Source organism: Alexandromys fortis, unplaced genomic scaffold, assembly GCF_014885135.2.
Source record: "Alexandromys fortis isolate MF-2015 unplaced genomic scaffold, M_Fortis_MF-2015_v1.1 scaffold_191, whole genome shotgun sequence".
In the NCBI taxonomy this organism is placed as follows: domain Eukaryota; kingdom Metazoa; phylum Chordata; class Mammalia; order Rodentia; family Cricetidae; genus Alexandromys; species Alexandromys fortis.
Genome location: NW_026068064.1, coordinates 904,529 through 921,781, shown reverse-complemented (window position 1 = coordinate 921,781; position 17,253 = coordinate 904,529). Strand labels below are relative to the sequence as shown.

Below are 17,253 nucleotides of genomic sequence, written 5' to 3'. Positions count from 1 at the left end.
TAAAATTAAACATTTTTTAAATATAATTGATGGTATTTCATTTTTCTTTTAATAATTAAAAGACATATATTTGATTTCAGTTATTTTTCTTCCCATTTATCTTTTTCAATGCTGCTTATTACTTTTATTATCAGTCCTACAAGTAGGAAATTAATTGAATTTCCTTGCGCAGTGTAAGGTGCATCTCTTATGAGAAATGTTTCTTAGTTACTAAACATTTGACCCTCAATAAAGGAAGATATGGGGCACGTTTGTATTTTTGTTATATTTTCTTTTTCTCTTTTTTCCTCATTGTTTGTACCTTGAATCTTATGTGAATGACACGTTTTTATTAAAATCAAGAATGAATGTTATGTAAATTATCCACTAATAACAGCTTTTGAGTTTCTAATTATTTCAAGGCTACTAAAGTAAATTCATTTTATTTTTTTGAATCAAAGCAAAGCATAAAATAATGGTTATGCTAATAAACCTATTAGCATGTGAAGACTATGTGTCAATCATCCCTCTCCAGCAACATCTAATGCTGTGAATGCTCAGCTCCCTTTCCAATACATGAGGAAAGAACTGAATCAATGAGGATTATCAGAGGATGATAAGTTAGTCACAGAACTAACCAATTTTTGGTCATTAATATATGATCGTGGGAACACTCACATGGCCACATAGCACACAGCTTCCATGCAATGAGAAACTCTTCTAGAAAGATCTTGTAAATTTGTTTATATGAGTATAGTTCCTATAACAGTTCTTTTGTCTTCTGATGGATCAGAGTTTCTCACCTTTAGACATATGGGTATTTGGGGAAAGAGAATTCTTCATCATGTGAAATGTTTTATTGACTAGAGTTTGGGTGTCCTGAGTTCTTTTCTGTGTCTCTTTCAGTTAGCAACCTTCTACCACTATAACCTAGACATACCCATCAACAAAACACATAGGTAGGGATTTGAGCAGTGTAAGGCTATTAATGTGGAACTCTCCCAAAGGTAGAGGACAAAAACCAGCTAGCTCCTTTTCAAGCATGTGAGGATTGAGGATATGTGTTTAACTAAATTGAATCACATTAATTGAGACATAAACCACATCTTCAAGAGCCTGTGCGATCAAGAGTATACCATACCTTACTAAGCTGTTAGCACTGTCTGGATCTTGTGCCAAGACGGTGCCAACAATTGTTCCGATCTTGGCATTTTCATAGACGTCCATGATGTAGGAAGGCATAGAAAAGAGGGGTGGTTCATCCACGTCCCCAACAATGATCTTCAGCATTGTGGCATCTTTAAATGGACCAAGGTGTGAAAAGCGGAAGTCCAGGTGTGTATTTGCTCCTTCAATGTTGAGTGTGTAAGACTTCTTTTTTTCATAGTTCAGTGGCTGCAGAAGAACAATGTGATAGCCATCATTAGAACTTCCACATTTTCAACAATGCAGTTATTTTTCTCCAAACCAGAGCAGAAAGAAGTCAAATTACTTTTTCGTAGAGCAGAAAGAAGTCAAATTACTTTTATTTTTTTTAAAAAAAAGCTATAATGTTTTTCTGAATTATGATATCAAAAGGGAACTCATGGGAACTCCAGACTTAATCCATAGGGATTTTATATAGCCTTAGAATGTGTTTACACCACATGCAGAAGTAAACTCCCCCCAGGAAAATAATATTCATTCACAGAGACACTTTCTAGTTCTCCCCATCCCCATGAACCAGGAATTATCAGACAGATAATCTAAAAATAGCTGCTGCTAACTTGTTGGAAATTTGAAAAACATAACAATTAACATTTATGTAATTTACCTCACATTATTTCATAATATTTTCCTTCTTTTAAATAGGATGTTTGGTGATTTTCCTTTTTGACTTCAGTTCCTTCTAGAATTGTGCTCCTCACTCCTTCTCAAATACACCATTTGATACAATGTATCAAATGTATTGACAATATTTTCTCCTTTCCTTTTTTTAGAAATTTTTTATTGATTTTTATTGAACTCTACATTTCTACTTGCTCCCCTTTCTGCTTCTCCCCCCCCTTAAGCCCTCCCCCAAGGTTCTTTTTTTTGTTTATTCTCTCTTCACTCTAATATTTGTGTTATTTGCTATATAGAAATTATATAGTTTATGTTTGTCTTTTGTTTTACTTCTTGTTCTATTTACTCTACTTTCTTTCTTATATTTTTATTATATTATGATATTTAGATCAAAGTTTTAAAAGCTGCCTTTTTTTCTTCACTTGCTTAAAACTTTTAGCTTTGACACTTTATTAATTGGTCATTATATTTCCTTCAGTTTCTTCCTTAATTTTCCATTTTCCAATTGCAGCTTTTATTGTTTTGGGGGGAATGAACCTTTAGCCTGATTCCTTAGGTAATCATTCTATAACTTAATAGCACAACCAGTCCTTCAGCTAATATCTACCTTCCATTAAAATTTTATGTTGGGCATCATGAATTGACTTTATGTGCAATGATATCAACCAATGCTTTGTCTCAAAAAGACATTCTATTATTATAGGAAAATATAGCAAAAAAGTATTTTATATTAACGTTGCATGTAATATTGAATATTATGAATATTAGCAGTGATGCAAACTGATACAGGTATGCATGTCAATAGGCAAATTGACTTTTTAATAACTGAAAGCTTGAAAAATACTAACCATGCTGCACATTTATGTTTGCATTTGGTTTGGGAACCAAAATTATCTCAGATTTAGTTATAAGAAAGTTTGGATAATGTAAATCGTTTAGATTTACACATTTTTAGTGGTGAGTTAATTAAATCTTCAGTATCAAACCTACTAATTAGAAGTTGCTTTCTTGCAAAAGAACTGAAACTGAAAATAATTAATAACTCTCTTCAAGAAGATTTAAGTTCTGAGCCAGACTGTGGTGACACATGCCTTTAATCCCAGCACTAGGGTGGCAGAGGCAGATGTATCTGTGAGCCTGAGGCCAGCCTGGTTTACCAGAGCTGCTTCCAGGACATGCTCTAAAGCAACGGTGAAACCCTGTCTTGAAAAACAATACAAACAAACAAACAAACAAAAAACTAAGAAGATCTAAGTTCTGTCAGGATGTACACATTGATACCTTAAATTTCTAGGTACCACTATGCTTTAAAGAAAGAATCTGTCTCTCACTCCTTTAAAAACCTTACTCTAGTTTAAATAAGATATTCTAAAGTTTGTGAACATTTGTTGCCCCTCAGGGACCAGAGGGTGCTGGATAAATGCTTATTGTATTATGAACACTGCTTTCAGAGTACCACCTGCTGGTTCCTAGCACCCACATGGAAATTCACAGCTGTAACTCCAGTCACAGCGGACCTGACACTCCCTCCCTCCCACCAGGAGCACCAGGCTTTTACATGGTTTACATACCTGTCATCTTAAATTTTAATTTATCTTATTTTATAATTTGGTATGTGTTCCACAACAACACTGTCCTCTTTATATCTAGGCCTGGCTATTCATAACTGTATATGTCACTGATAGGAAGCAGAAGGCAAGAGGTCTCATATTGCTTAAGATCAATGTTTATAATATTAGTTATTAAACTTACTTTGGCGTAAAACTTCCTGACCAATGTTCTAATCCTTCTACAGTGTGGGTCATATTTGCTTTGATATAGTGATTAGCATGTCTTTTCTCACAGCACTGGATTATAAAACATCTGTCTTCATTCATTCACTTTTACAGAATTTTACTCCCTTCAATTCAGAAAAATCAGTGAAGGAAATTTTTGGCCATATTAAGTTCATTTTGATGTTATTATCAGGCTGCGCAACAGAGAGGATAGACCACACATTTCCTAGTAGGTCCCTTTGGCAAAAAAGATTTCACATGTCTTAATGCCGCCCACCTAATGCTAAGGTACAGGCTGTTTGTGTGGACACATGGTTTCGTGATGATGATCATCTAATATAAGTTTAACTACCTCCAAGCAGAGATAATCATCCTGGGGAACTTGCTTGCCAAGATTGGCAGATGGATGGATAGGGACCATCTGTAGCCACAAAGGATGGAGAGAATAATTTCAGGTTGGGTCAGAAATTTGAAGAAAAGTTTGCTACCACAAATAGGAACATTTTAGTAGTGTTATTTCTGAACAAAAATTGGTGATATTGAATTACACACATAGAAAATTTGGGAGGAAATATTATCATTCATTTATTCTGTATAGTTCAGAATTGTGTGTTCAATACCAAGCATATTAGTCTTTGTATTATAATCACAGAAGTATATAAATTGGGCAATATATTATTTTCCTATATTGTAACTGTGGCAAACATGTACAACTACTTATCATTTATAAATCAAAAAATAATTCTAAAAATCTTTAGACTTTAGAATTTGTATTAAATTCTGTCTGTGGGGCTTAATATTCTTTAGATGCAAGCAAATTTTAGCCTAAATATAATCCAATGAATACAGTTTGTTAGAAACAATAAAATCTATTTACAAAATCACATAAATCAAAAGTCACATTGAAAAGAAAGAACAGGGAAAATTCACCATGACTACTGAAGTATCATGAAAGGGAAATAGCATGAAATCTCTAGGAATTCATAAACTAAAAACATAGCATTTTCTGCTTAAACAAAAGAAGAATCACTGAACAAGGGTAACATGATAAAGACATATCAGCGTATTGTAAAACCACTGATTGTTCATGGTAAATTAGAACTTTATCATGGCTCTATTTTGTAATATCAAATACTTAGGTTTATAGATGTTTCTAGGTAAATCCTGATAATCATTAAAATTGAGTATCTATGTAGTGCTCAAACTAAAATAGGAATTATGTAAAAAGTGTTTCTCCTTGAAATGATAGAAATTTGCACGAAAATGATGGGCTCTAGTCCTTGGAAATCTGTTCACTATTATTTACAGATTCTTTCATTCATATTTTTGTCGGTGGATGGGTCTGATTATTTGAATCAAATTAATTTTAGTTTACAAACTGTAGAACTGGGATGAATCTCAAGGGTGGAGCATCATGAGTCTGCATAATGAGTTTGTATTTATAATGAGAGACAGCAAAGTTCATGATGGTTCTGCATGGAAAATCATGAACATAAGTCAACGCTTGGGGAAACCAATTACAGGAATAAGAACAAATCATCGCTCAGTTTTGTTTTGGGCTTTTTGCTTTGTTTAGTTTTTGGTTTAATAGGATTTGCTTTAGGTTTAATTCTTAGGAAAAAAATTTATAGCAGTCCAAACTCCATTGACTTTGTTTGTATAAGTATTGTGATAATGGGTATTGAACTGCACAAATCAAGGAACTACTTAGTCACTGATCTATTTGATATAATTAAAATGAATGAATTATAAGTTAAATAGCTGCACTAAAAACCATCTACTTGAAGAAGCATCTTTTCTGATGAGTGGTTATTAAGGTACTGATCTATGAGTATAGCATATGTTATATTAACATAGGCCATTATGTTATGTTAACATAGGCCATTATTTTGGTATGTTCATTTAGCAGTATAGCAATAATAGGTTTTCCCCTATGGTTCATGACCTTAAGTTGTTGGCCTCATTTAACTTAACAGATATGGTTTTCTTTAATGGAGTGTCCTCAGATCCAACCACAATGTGGTTGTTTAATCCCATAACATTTGGGGATATGTTTCAGAATATTTTGGAGGCAGGTTCAGTTATTTCTGTGGCAGGTATGTAGCAGGGTTCATTGCTAGGTAAGATTGATGATAAATTCCCTGTCTAATAACGTATATAGTATCTTTTAATAGGAGTGTTACTAGGTAGGAATGAAGCTTCTTGTGGGGTACCGTAGAATTTCTACATGTACAGTGACATGAGTAAGAGGGGTCTTTATCATATGTGTGGGCATGCATATGTTTCAAGCCTAGGCAGTTTGGATGCTCACCTTACTAGACTTGGATGGAGGGGGGTGGTCCTTGGGCTTCCCACAGGGCAGGGAACCCTGATTGCTCTTTGGGCTGACAAGGGAGGGGGACTTGATTGGGGGAGGGGGAGGGAAAGGGGAGGCGGCGGTGGGGAAGAGACAGAAATCTTTAATAAATAAATAAAAAAATCATCTGGTTGTTATTACTCAATATAATTCCTACTTTAGTCACCCATTCCTTCTCCTCCCAATTTAAAACCTCAGAACTGGAGAGTGTGTAAAGAGATGGAGACTCTGGGGCACTCTGCCTTAAAAATGGGATGATTTTATCAAACTCCTCCCAACAGGACTCAGATAATAATGAAGAAGATGAATTGGGAGAGGAGAAAGAATATGAACAAATTATATCATATGAGAATATTTCAAAATAATTACAATTTTAGGAACAACTACTCTAAACTAGATTACAAAGTATTAGGACCAGTGGAGTGAGATGGCTCAACTAGTGAAGTTTTTGCTGCCATGCCTGATGGCCTCCTTTTGGTCCTTGTGACCAACAAGGTAGAAAGTATCAACTGACTCCAAAAACATGTCCTCTGACATCCAAACACACACCTTGCCATGCAAACATAAGCACACACACACACACACACACACACACACACACACACACACACACACATTGGAAAGAAAACCACAGACACCTATTAAGTAAGAGGATTCCCTACTCATTCTAGGGATTTTAATAGAAACTGTGTTTCCTGCCTTTTTTAGGTTACATGAATGCTCAGGCACTGTTGGGATGTAAACCACCACTTGATGTCTAGGCATTCCAATCTCACGGAAATTCAAAAACCAGCTAGAGATGTCCAGGATTTTGTTAGAAAATCTCAGCTTTGCTGCTATGGTTAATAAAGATCCCTTTCAAGGCAAACAGATTTTAGACGATGTTAGCACTGAGTTGAGACCGTGGGCTGCAGAGCAGTAGGCTTAGAAAACAAACTTGAACCACAAAGCATTATCCTCAGGACTTGAAATCAAATGAAATGTGCCTTGCTGGATTTTAAACTTGTTTCAGACTAGAAACTTCTTAGCCTTCCATTTTCTCTGTGTCAGGATGTCAGGCGTGCTAACTATCTTCTTGCCTCTCCTAACACTCGCATTTGGCAACAAATGGTTTATTTTCTAAGCTCATATGTCCACAGATAAAGTTGCTTGCTATAGGATGAAACATACACAGAATTTCACCATTATTGGGTTTAGATAGAAGGATTTGGGACTTTGTACTGATTTTGTTTAGCACTGAGGTTTATAAATGTTTCCAGCTAGGGTTTTCTATGCATCGGGCAGACAAGAATTTTGGAGGACCAGAAGTAGAAAATAGCAACCAAATTATAAAGACAGAGAGACACAGAGAGACAGCGACAGAGAGAATATGTAAAAGGTAGGTAGGCTTGGATGTGCAAGTGGATGCCAAATTAAATCATAATAATCCTTAAAGTTGAGAGATTAAATATTGTTAAACATTACTATCACATACACAAATCTCGCTCTAAGCCTAGATATTCTGAGAACTTCTAGATCAGTGTTTGCTTAATTTAAGGTTTTTTGTTTTTATCTGAGGGGTATGGAATAAACTCACACATGTGCTGCTCTGGTCATGTTCTTTATTGTTCTGTTTATTCTTCTTCTCATAATTTAATTCTAAATTTTTAATCCTTTCTAGTTTTCCTTTGTTTCAATTCCCTTTATAAATTCTCGCTGCTTCTCTGTTTACCTAGCTTAAATACACTTTATCCCCAGGAGGCTAGAAGAAATAGGAAAAAAAAATATATAAGAATTACAACTCATTGGTCATATCACATTCCACGGGTAAATTATAAGGACCCGAACTATACCACAGCAATGCAAGGTTTTAAGGATTCTGGTGTAAGACTGTGATCATAGGTGGGGGCAGAGTGCCCAGTGAGACAAGCTAAAAGACACTACAAAACATGTTTTTCATCAGCCAGATTTGGCAAGCAAAGAATTGGAATGATTCCTTAGGCTTCTTTCTGCAACTCTGACCTTGGGCATATCTGTAAAGTTTTTTTGACTTTTTGTTGTTGCTTTTTGCTTTGTTTTATGTGTTCTCTCTCTCTCTCTCTCTCTCTCTCTCTCTCTCTCTCTCTCTCTCTCTCTCTCTCTCCCCACACACACACACACACACACACACACACACACACACACAAGAGTTCTCTATGTAGCTTTTGGAGTCTGTCCTAGAATTCATTCTGCAGGCCAGACTGTCCTAAATTCAGAAATTGTCCCGTCTCTGCCTCCCAAGTACTGGGATTAAAGAGGTGCACCACCACCACCCATCCTGTAAAATTTTTGGTTTATGATTCATTTACAGAAACATTCAGTCCAGTTTGAACTTGCTGTGAGGTGAAAATAAGCTAATTGTGTGTAGCTTGTCTTAGACTGAAGACAATTTTTTTCTTGTGTTAGTATAAAGAACAAAGCAGGCTTTTAAGTATCCTACAGTCTTCATGGGATAATAGAGGTAGCCATGAAGTATATTCTAGAATATTTTCTATACATTAAAATTATACAACTTCATGAGAAGATATTTTTCTTACCAACCACAAATATATGTGCCCATAAGTGTGAGATGCTATTATAAGATTACATATAAATATACATATACTCATAATTAATTGTTGAGTAGGATAACAACTTCCTTTTTTCCCCATTCAGTTTTGTATCTATAATGATAGGCACGTCTTATTTGGTCTTTTCCTTCCATTATCACTTATATAGATTTAACTATTATGTTTTAAAAAAAACTTCAATTCTGTAGGATGAAAGTATTTTGATATTTGAAAAGTTTTATTTTTTGTTGTTTTAACTGCTTCTAGTGTACAAATTTTCATACCATCTAAAGTTCTTCAACAGCAAATATTAATGCCATAATGTAGTAAATAAAATAAAGAACTTGTTTTATCCTTCTTCCTTTACTTATTATTAGCTTTATTTATTCACCCCCTTTACATTCGACTATTCTAATAGAAGTAAAATTTGCTTACTGGCTCTGACCTATGTTCCTTTATTTTTAACTATTGCTATTAGAACAATTGGTGAAATTTTTCACTCACTTCCAATTCAATATCTGCCTTATAAACATTATTATTTGTATATTTTAGAATGAACACGCTTACCATTCTCATCTTCCCCAACCCTGAGTCTAATTGTAATCAGTACTCTGACATGCCATTTTGGTTCAGCTGACAAGTAGTTTTCCAGAAGATAATGGATTTACAAAGACGATATACCACATTTTAAAATTTTTGTATATTACTGTATATATCTCTGTGTGAATGCAAAAATATTTCTAGTTCTCCAGGTAGCATAAATCAGTATGACTCAATTTAACTATTTAAAGGATTACTTTGTTTTTACCTCCCTTTCCACCATAGGAAATATATATATTCTAATGGCAAAATGATACACAAAATTATTTGCCTGTGATCTTCATACTTGAAGATTACCAGATATAAAGCATTTGCTGATAGTCCATTCAGGGAATATGACTGATACTACTCCAAAGATGTTTATACATAATCTCTTCAGCAAATTTCCCCGACACTCTCCCACTTCTGAAAAGGTAGCCTTCCTTAATAAAAGGAAATCAAAACAATTCAAAGACAAATGCATGCTACTTCAGTACCCATGTGCTTTGACAATACATCATATCAATGCAGTTTTCCTCAAGAAAAACCATATTATATCACTCATATTCATATTTCATGTATCTGAAATATGTTTTAGTTTATGGAAAGTGACTGAGTCCTTCATCACACTCAAGTATACCTGCATTTGACTTGGTACTTAACTGAAACATGCCAAATTCCATATTAATTTGGAAATCTGATTGTCAACAGCTGTATATACCCCAAATGTTTACTATAAACTGATAAACTAGAAGTCAGAAAACCTGATAAATCCCAAGTGGAATCTAGCTATAATTGATGTGAATGTGTTTTTAAAAGTGTTATGCCATATTGTTGGAAACCTAACAAGAAAAATAAACACCATGGCATAACATAGTTGAATGAGTACAAAGAATTTGTCCCTGCATCTGGTTCCATCGGTTACCGGATAAAGGCTCTATGATGGTATTTCTGTACTCATCAATCTGATTGCAGGAGAAGGCCAGTAACAGCCAAACTCTGGGAACCTAATTGAAGCAATGGAGGGAGAAATATATGCGCAAGGGAGGTCAAGATCATGATGGAGAAATCTACAGAGCTTAACGAAGCTTGTGGAACACAATAAGCACTAGATGGACAACTGTGGAGTCTCCATGGGGCTGAATTAGGTCCTCCACATGTGAGAGAGAGTGGTGAAGGTTGGACTATCTGAGATGCTTCTGGAAATAGGAGCAGGATCTATCTCTGGTACATGAGACAGCTTGTTGGATCCCAATCCCTATGGGGGGTTGATATGCTCACCCTTAATGCAGAGGGGAGATGTTTGGTACTGCCCCAACTTAATGTGTTAGACTTTCTAGACTCTGCATGGAAGCCCTTACCTGTTGGGAAGAGTGGATGGGGGAGTTGGTGGGCTGAGATGTGAGGCCAAGGGTATGAGAGGAAGGATGGGAGGAAAAACTGAGGTTGTAATGTAAAGTGAAATTTTAAAGTAATTTTTTAAAGAAATTGATCTCTGTGCATATATTGTATAAAGTAATAAAAGAACTCATCCATTATCTTTCCTAGTATTTAGAAGTAAATCTAAAATGAGTCAATAATTCTCCAATTATAACTACAAGATGACCAAGTATTTTTGTAATATTTTATTTAAAATAACTATATAGCCAGGAAGCTAACATTATTTGGGCAAATTTCTTTATCTCCTTGGTCTCTGCAAGAAGTGCTTACCCAGTGACAATTTTAATTTCCTTGGGCAATTGGATTTCTCTTACTTCTTTTTAGTTACTGCTCAACTTTCTACTTTAGCACCTCATTATCAATGAGCTAAGTGTGATTTTCATAGAAGATTTTAGTTTCTTAATTTTATCTTATTTTTCTCACTAATTGTCTTTACACATCATTGCTCTTTCTCACATATAATGCAGCACTTGTGCTCTTTAATATTAATCTACTCCATATTAATCTAGATAGTTGTCATCTATCACATCAGTCTAGTTCCATCCAGTTATACATATTTAGAATATTTTAATAGTTTCTCGTTTACCTCTTCTACTGTCCCTTCAATCACCCTTGTGTGTTTCTCCTCTGTAAGTATATTACCATGAAGAATATATGGATACTGAAACCACATCTAGCCAACAAGCCCTATTAACTAAATTTTCATTGAATACAGGAGGACTAATGGTAATGGGAACAGGAGAAAAACTTATCAGAACTTTTCCTTTATAGAATTCACATGTTGTTCTCTCATTTGACTTGGGACTTCACAGTGAGTAGATAATGATTCTGCTTCATTCATATTTCCATACATTAAAATTTGATTTTAATTCTGGAAAGCTGCTAAATCATAAGTAGTACATAATATCATCATTATGCATAATTTTCATTATTCTTTTTAAATTATGGTATACAAACATAGGAAAGAAAGGATTAATTTACCTAATGGCCCTCTCTGAACTTTCTTCTAAGCCTATTTTGTAATTCTTTTTGTGGTTTTCCCAGGTGTTGGATATTCTATGGAGACTAGAATTCTTGTATGAGCTTTCTTGCTATTGATTTTGCTCAACAGAAGAGTGTCCAATGTCAATAAAATAATTAGATGTTTTACTATTTTCACTTCTATATGGGAAACAAATGAAAATATATTTGATCTCAACCATTGTATACATAATTAGACACAACTTTTACATGTATATGAATGTAAGTATATGTGTCCATATGTGTGTAATTATATGGTATCTGAATAAGGACATGAATAAAGAAAACAAAAATATCAAAATATATCAGTATTAATAAATGAATAGAGCTTTGCTAATCATAATATCTTATCAGAAAACCTGTTTCCCAATAGTTTACAGTGTTATACTATGAATTATTATATGTGATTGAGACTATAGTAAACATTTCAAGAAATTTCTAATGATTGTTATTTAATGCTCATGATAATACCTAAATCTAAACATCTAGAATAGAATCTGTCCAATAGCAGTCCTCTATCTAATATATTAAAAATGCAGCAATCTGGTTGATTAAATTAAAATCCTGACTCTTCTTTTTATTGTGTCTAGAAGAACAAAATAAATTCCCAGAAAGTAGAGCCTTCAAGAATCAAATATTCTTGTTTAATTTTTAAAAATAGAATAGCAAACAATTGTTCAAAATGAATAGTGTATTAGAATTACAACATAGAAAGATGATTAATCTTTGTGTTTGTGCATGTATTCAAAGATACTTGTTTTGTCTTATTTGTTTTTCTTTGTGGTTCAGCAAGAATTAAAGTTCCATGGAAAAGTAGAAAAGAACAGAATAGTATTTACTCTCCTAGTAAAAGCAAGAGGATAACCATATGAATATCAATAAGTATAATTTACTAAACGCCAAAAATATATTTTCTGGCATAATACTAATATGATTATCATAAAAAATATAACAAATTTTTTCTTAGAATTGTCTGCAGTGCCTCTTATGGGCATAGTGCATAGTGTTATTTGAAGCCTATATATACATATAAATTAAATAATAATAAATATTTTTAAAATGAGTTTATGTACTAACAGAACAAATATCGATTTCTTTGCCTATTGCATTCCATAGACCTCTTCTCCTAAACATGACATACTGTTACCAATGTTATTGATTATGCTACACGACCTGACCATTAGGCCCTTTGGCTAAAGAAGTCACTTGTGTTGTTGAATACAGAGAAATAAAGTTGGTGGCCAACTGGAAGCTTTACCACTGCTGACAAGCTCGAAGGTGCCATGCGTTATACCAGACAAAAAAAGTAGCTATTAGTATCAACTAGATACAAACACTCTGACTCACACCAGCAATCTGCCTTTTGATATACTAGCACATAAATGTTATGTGCTAACCAACCACTTAAAAATAGATTTAAATTTGACTCACTTCAGTGGAAGCGTATGAGACACTGTTAATCAGACCATACACCTAAGACTAGATAGGACATGGGCGGGAACCTTACTTTATTATTCTTTTGGGGGAGTATAGCAATAAAATGATTCCAAAGGACATATTGTACTGACTGACCCCTATTTGAGACGCTTCTTTTTATAGTGGTGGTAATGAACACAGACTTATAACTGGATACTCTACAGTGAAAGACATTGGAGTTCTCAATACTACTTGAATGTTTTAACCATACTCATACTGCCCTCTTGAAGATTCAGGGATCTTTACAGAAAAAGAGATGAAAAGATTATAAAAGCCAGAGGTGATGGATGGCTCTGAGGACCCTGTGTCTTCTAGACATGACAGGACTGAAGGGAATATAGTTCACAGAAAAAGAGACAGCACATGGAAGGCTTACATGGTCAAGACAAACAAAATTTTAACAGGGAGAAAAAAATCCCAGTGATAACAAAGAGGCTATGTGAAATTTGTATCTAATGAGAGAGGGAAAATCAGTTTCTCCAGGGGAGGGACAATGGGTGTGCCAATCATCGTCAAGGCTTTATGTCTAGAAGTCGTTGTCTAACACAAAATGTTAGACATATTTTGTGTGATTTTAATTTCATTTTGTTAATGTTTATTATTTTATTGTTTTTAATTGTTTGCTTTGATTATAAAGTTGGGTGGGTTGAGAGTCAGGGGCATTTATTAGAGAGGATGGGTGGGAATGTAATAAAAATATATTGTACAAATTAGTATTTTAAAGCCTTCATATGCACACAAAAAGCTATACACAGTAACCTACAACAATAAGTCTAACATTACCCAGATGATGAACTGATAATATTAATTCATGATAGTGTAGAAGTGTTCATAGGAAGGAATAGTAAAGCTCAAATAGATAAGGTGCATTCATACCAAATATTTGTTTGATGAAAAATAAGCACAAATTAAGTTGAACTTGTCTTTTATGTATGTGAAGACAAAGACTGAATAAAATGCCATGAATTATTTAAAAGAAAACAATAGCTTATGTCTTCAGCTAATAGATTTATAGAAAGTAAAATAAAATAGAAAATGATAAATAGTTATAAAATAGTAGTTGATAATGGAATTAAAATAACCAATAAAATTGGAATCTTAAACTTAAAATGACAGATGCTGGAGAAATGACGTCATTGTGAAGAGCAGTTGTTTTGCAAAAGACATGGATTTGATGTGAGATCTCATATGCTACTCTAAAACCATACATAAGTTTATTTCCAAGGGATCCTAGGTCTTTTAATCACCTCTGCAAGCACCAGAAACGCAAGTAAAATATATAATTACATTCAAGCAAAACAGTCACAGAAATAAATAAAATAAGTAAATCTAAATACATTAACAGCAATAATAACTAGAACAACTTCTGTAAAGGTACCTATTTACATAGTGACCATAAGAAGAGGTTCTAAGAGAGATTCCTAGACAGAAGTCCATTCTCAAGCTTCAGAGGATTTTTTTTTTCTTTTTCAGAGGAATGGATGGAACTTACATTCATCCTTATCTTTTTCACCTTTCCTCCTAGTCAGGCTCCATTAAGCTATGAATGAAACTTATCAAAGTGTATTTACAATGTACCATGCAATGTATCAGTGAATTCAGCCTGGCAATTTCCTGATGGAGCGATGATATGGACTGGGATGAGCAGCTGTGTCCGCAGCTGATTTGCAGAGCAGCACCGACTTTGATCGCGGAGGAGATTGGCTTTTCTGCCCTGCTGACTAAGGTGAGCTGCCTTACAGATTAAATGAGAAACAAGTTCTCAAGGACTGCTTTATCCGTGTCTTGCCACTTGAACCAGTATCTTCAGAAGGTTAAAATACACTAAGGAACAGAGTTCATTTTCAAATTACAATTCCTTATAAATAATTATAAAATTGATAATATTAATCTGAAGATATAACAATTTTATAAGAGCTAACAATAATTCAACTCTGAGGAAGTATACCCAAGTGAGTTAACACTTCTAATTGGAGCCAGTTAGAACTAATTATCAAGGCTATTTTCAGTATACTCTCACTTACATTTAGCCAATAGAAATAATTCTTTCAAAACACCCACTTTATTCATAGAAAATAAAATGAAATCAATCAAATGTGTAAACATATATTCATCTGTTTCTTTTTTTCTATTTCTTTTTCTTTTTTTGGGGGGGATGGATTTTTCGAGACAGGGTTTCTCCACAGCTTTTGGTTCCTGTCCTGGTGGTTCCTGTCCTGGTACTAGCTCTTGTAGACCAGGCTAGCCTCGAACTCACAGAGATCCTCCTGTCTCTGCCTTCCAAGTGCTGCGATTAAAGGCGTGCGCCCATCACTGCCAAGCTCATCTGTTTCTTATTGTGGAAAATTAGCTATGATCATGCAGATGGTAAGAGTTCTTCATTGTCCTCAATGTCATTAAAAGTTTTTGTACTTTACTGGAACAGAAAAACTGGCCCCTATAAGCTTTTTTCCCCTGAAAATTTAATATTGTCTTAAATTGTATGAACTTAATAAGGTTCAGTACTGTGGTGACCTCAATACAAGAATGCTGTAACTAGATTGTAAATGTATCAGTAACAATACTTAACCACTGCCCTTCATTTTTCTCAATGGAGGATGTATGATGCACTCTATCATAAAATACCATATTCTTCTATTCTATTGATTCCTTTCAAGACAGTCTTTTCCTCCAATACGTCTCTTAAATTCAATCCTCTTGAATTATGCTTGTGCTTATTCCATACTGAGCTTTAGTCCTTCTGTATGGGAACACATTTCTCCTTAAAATTACCGCATACCATCACGCTAATATTCTCTTGCTTTATAAGCTTTCCTACATTATTATATAGCTTACCAAACAAGGTGACATGCTTCCCTAATTTTTTTTCACAATTTTCTTTATTCCTGTTCTTTTAAGACAGCAATTCACTATTCATGTTATATCAATATAAATCATTAGGAGAAGGATAGAAGAGATAGTATACTTTTCAGATAAAAAAGTATCTGTGACATACATTGTCAGATAAGCAGTCAGATGGACTAATTCACTTCAACATTTTTAGCTTAGAATACATTTTATCTCAACTCACTTCTGGGCATTTATTTTCCTGTTGAAGTATTACCTGAGTGATTGCTAAAATGGCAAATACCTAATGCCATTGCTGTTTATCTTGAAAATACGCATTAGCTCAGACACTAGGAATCTGAACTTGCCATCTTTCCAAGAGCAAATCTGAACCTATTTAAAGATTCGGAATCTTTCTTTGGTAATTGTCTGTGTTCTATCATAAAATTGAGTGTGTTTTGATCTTAAGAACAAAATGTAATAGCTAAATTCATAAGGCTGTTTGTAGTTAAGAAATTAAAAAAATAAAGAACATGTGAATAATAAATGGTTTCACAAACCTGATCTAAAGGCTCTATTTCAATAAAATTATTTGTACTTCCTAATAAGTGTAAAACAAGACTGTTGTATTGGAAGTCTGTGGATGTTATATAAATTAGTATAATGAAGCTAATGGCAGTAACTAAACATGCATTTATTATAAATCTATCATGCTGAAATCAAAAATCCTTTTGCACAAATGTAAGTATTTTGAAAAACAGTTATTTTAATCTTTCAGGATTCATTTTATATTTGTTTAAAGAAAAAAAGAAACAGTATTCATCACATGAAAGAAGATAAAAATGCTGGACATATGAAAAAAGGTGAGGCAAAGGGCAAAACCGAAGAATCAAATGAACCTCAATGCAAAGAGAGGAAAATGGATGAGCGAAAAATAAGGTATTAATAAACACAGCTGACAGAGAGAAGGCTGATCTCCAGCAAGGAAGAGATCACAGCATAGAATGGCAAGAACAGTTGAAAGCTGAGACTTATGTCTGCTTTTTGAGATTCAGGTTCTCAGGTATTTTTCTGTTTTTTAGCAGTTGCATCAGAAAACACATTAACATTTTTATTAAATAAGATTTAATATCATTTAAAATATTTCTGCTGCGGTAAAAAACAATGACTTCTCGAATTTTGCATGCAAATGAATGGAAATAGTAAACACTATCCTGAGCGAGGTAACCCAGACCCAAAAAGATGAACATGGGATGTACTCACTCATAATTGGTTTCTAGCCGTAAATAAAGGTCACGGAGTGTATACCTGGTGAACCTAAAGAAGCTAAATAAGAAGGTGAACCCAAGGAAAATCATATAGTTATCCTCTTGGCTATGGGAAGTAGACAAAATTGCCAGGGAGAAAATTG

At 34.0% G+C, this 17,253-nt stretch overlaps 1 protein-coding gene across 4 annotated transcripts in view; it reads right to left on the bottom strand.

The window, feature by feature from the left end:
- Positions 1-17,253, bottom strand: part of Cdh18 (cadherin 18) — a 319,968-nt gene that overhangs the window by 50,907 nt on the left and 251,808 nt on the right. For all 4 annotated transcript variants that reach the window (XM_050120488.1, XM_050120490.1, XM_050120491.1 and 1 more), the window contains exon 7: positions 1,121-1,374. In XM_050120488.1, coding sequence (XP_049976445.1) covers positions 1,121-1,374 — 254 coding nt within the window. The remainder of the gene's footprint in view (positions 1-1,120; positions 1,375-17,253) is intronic.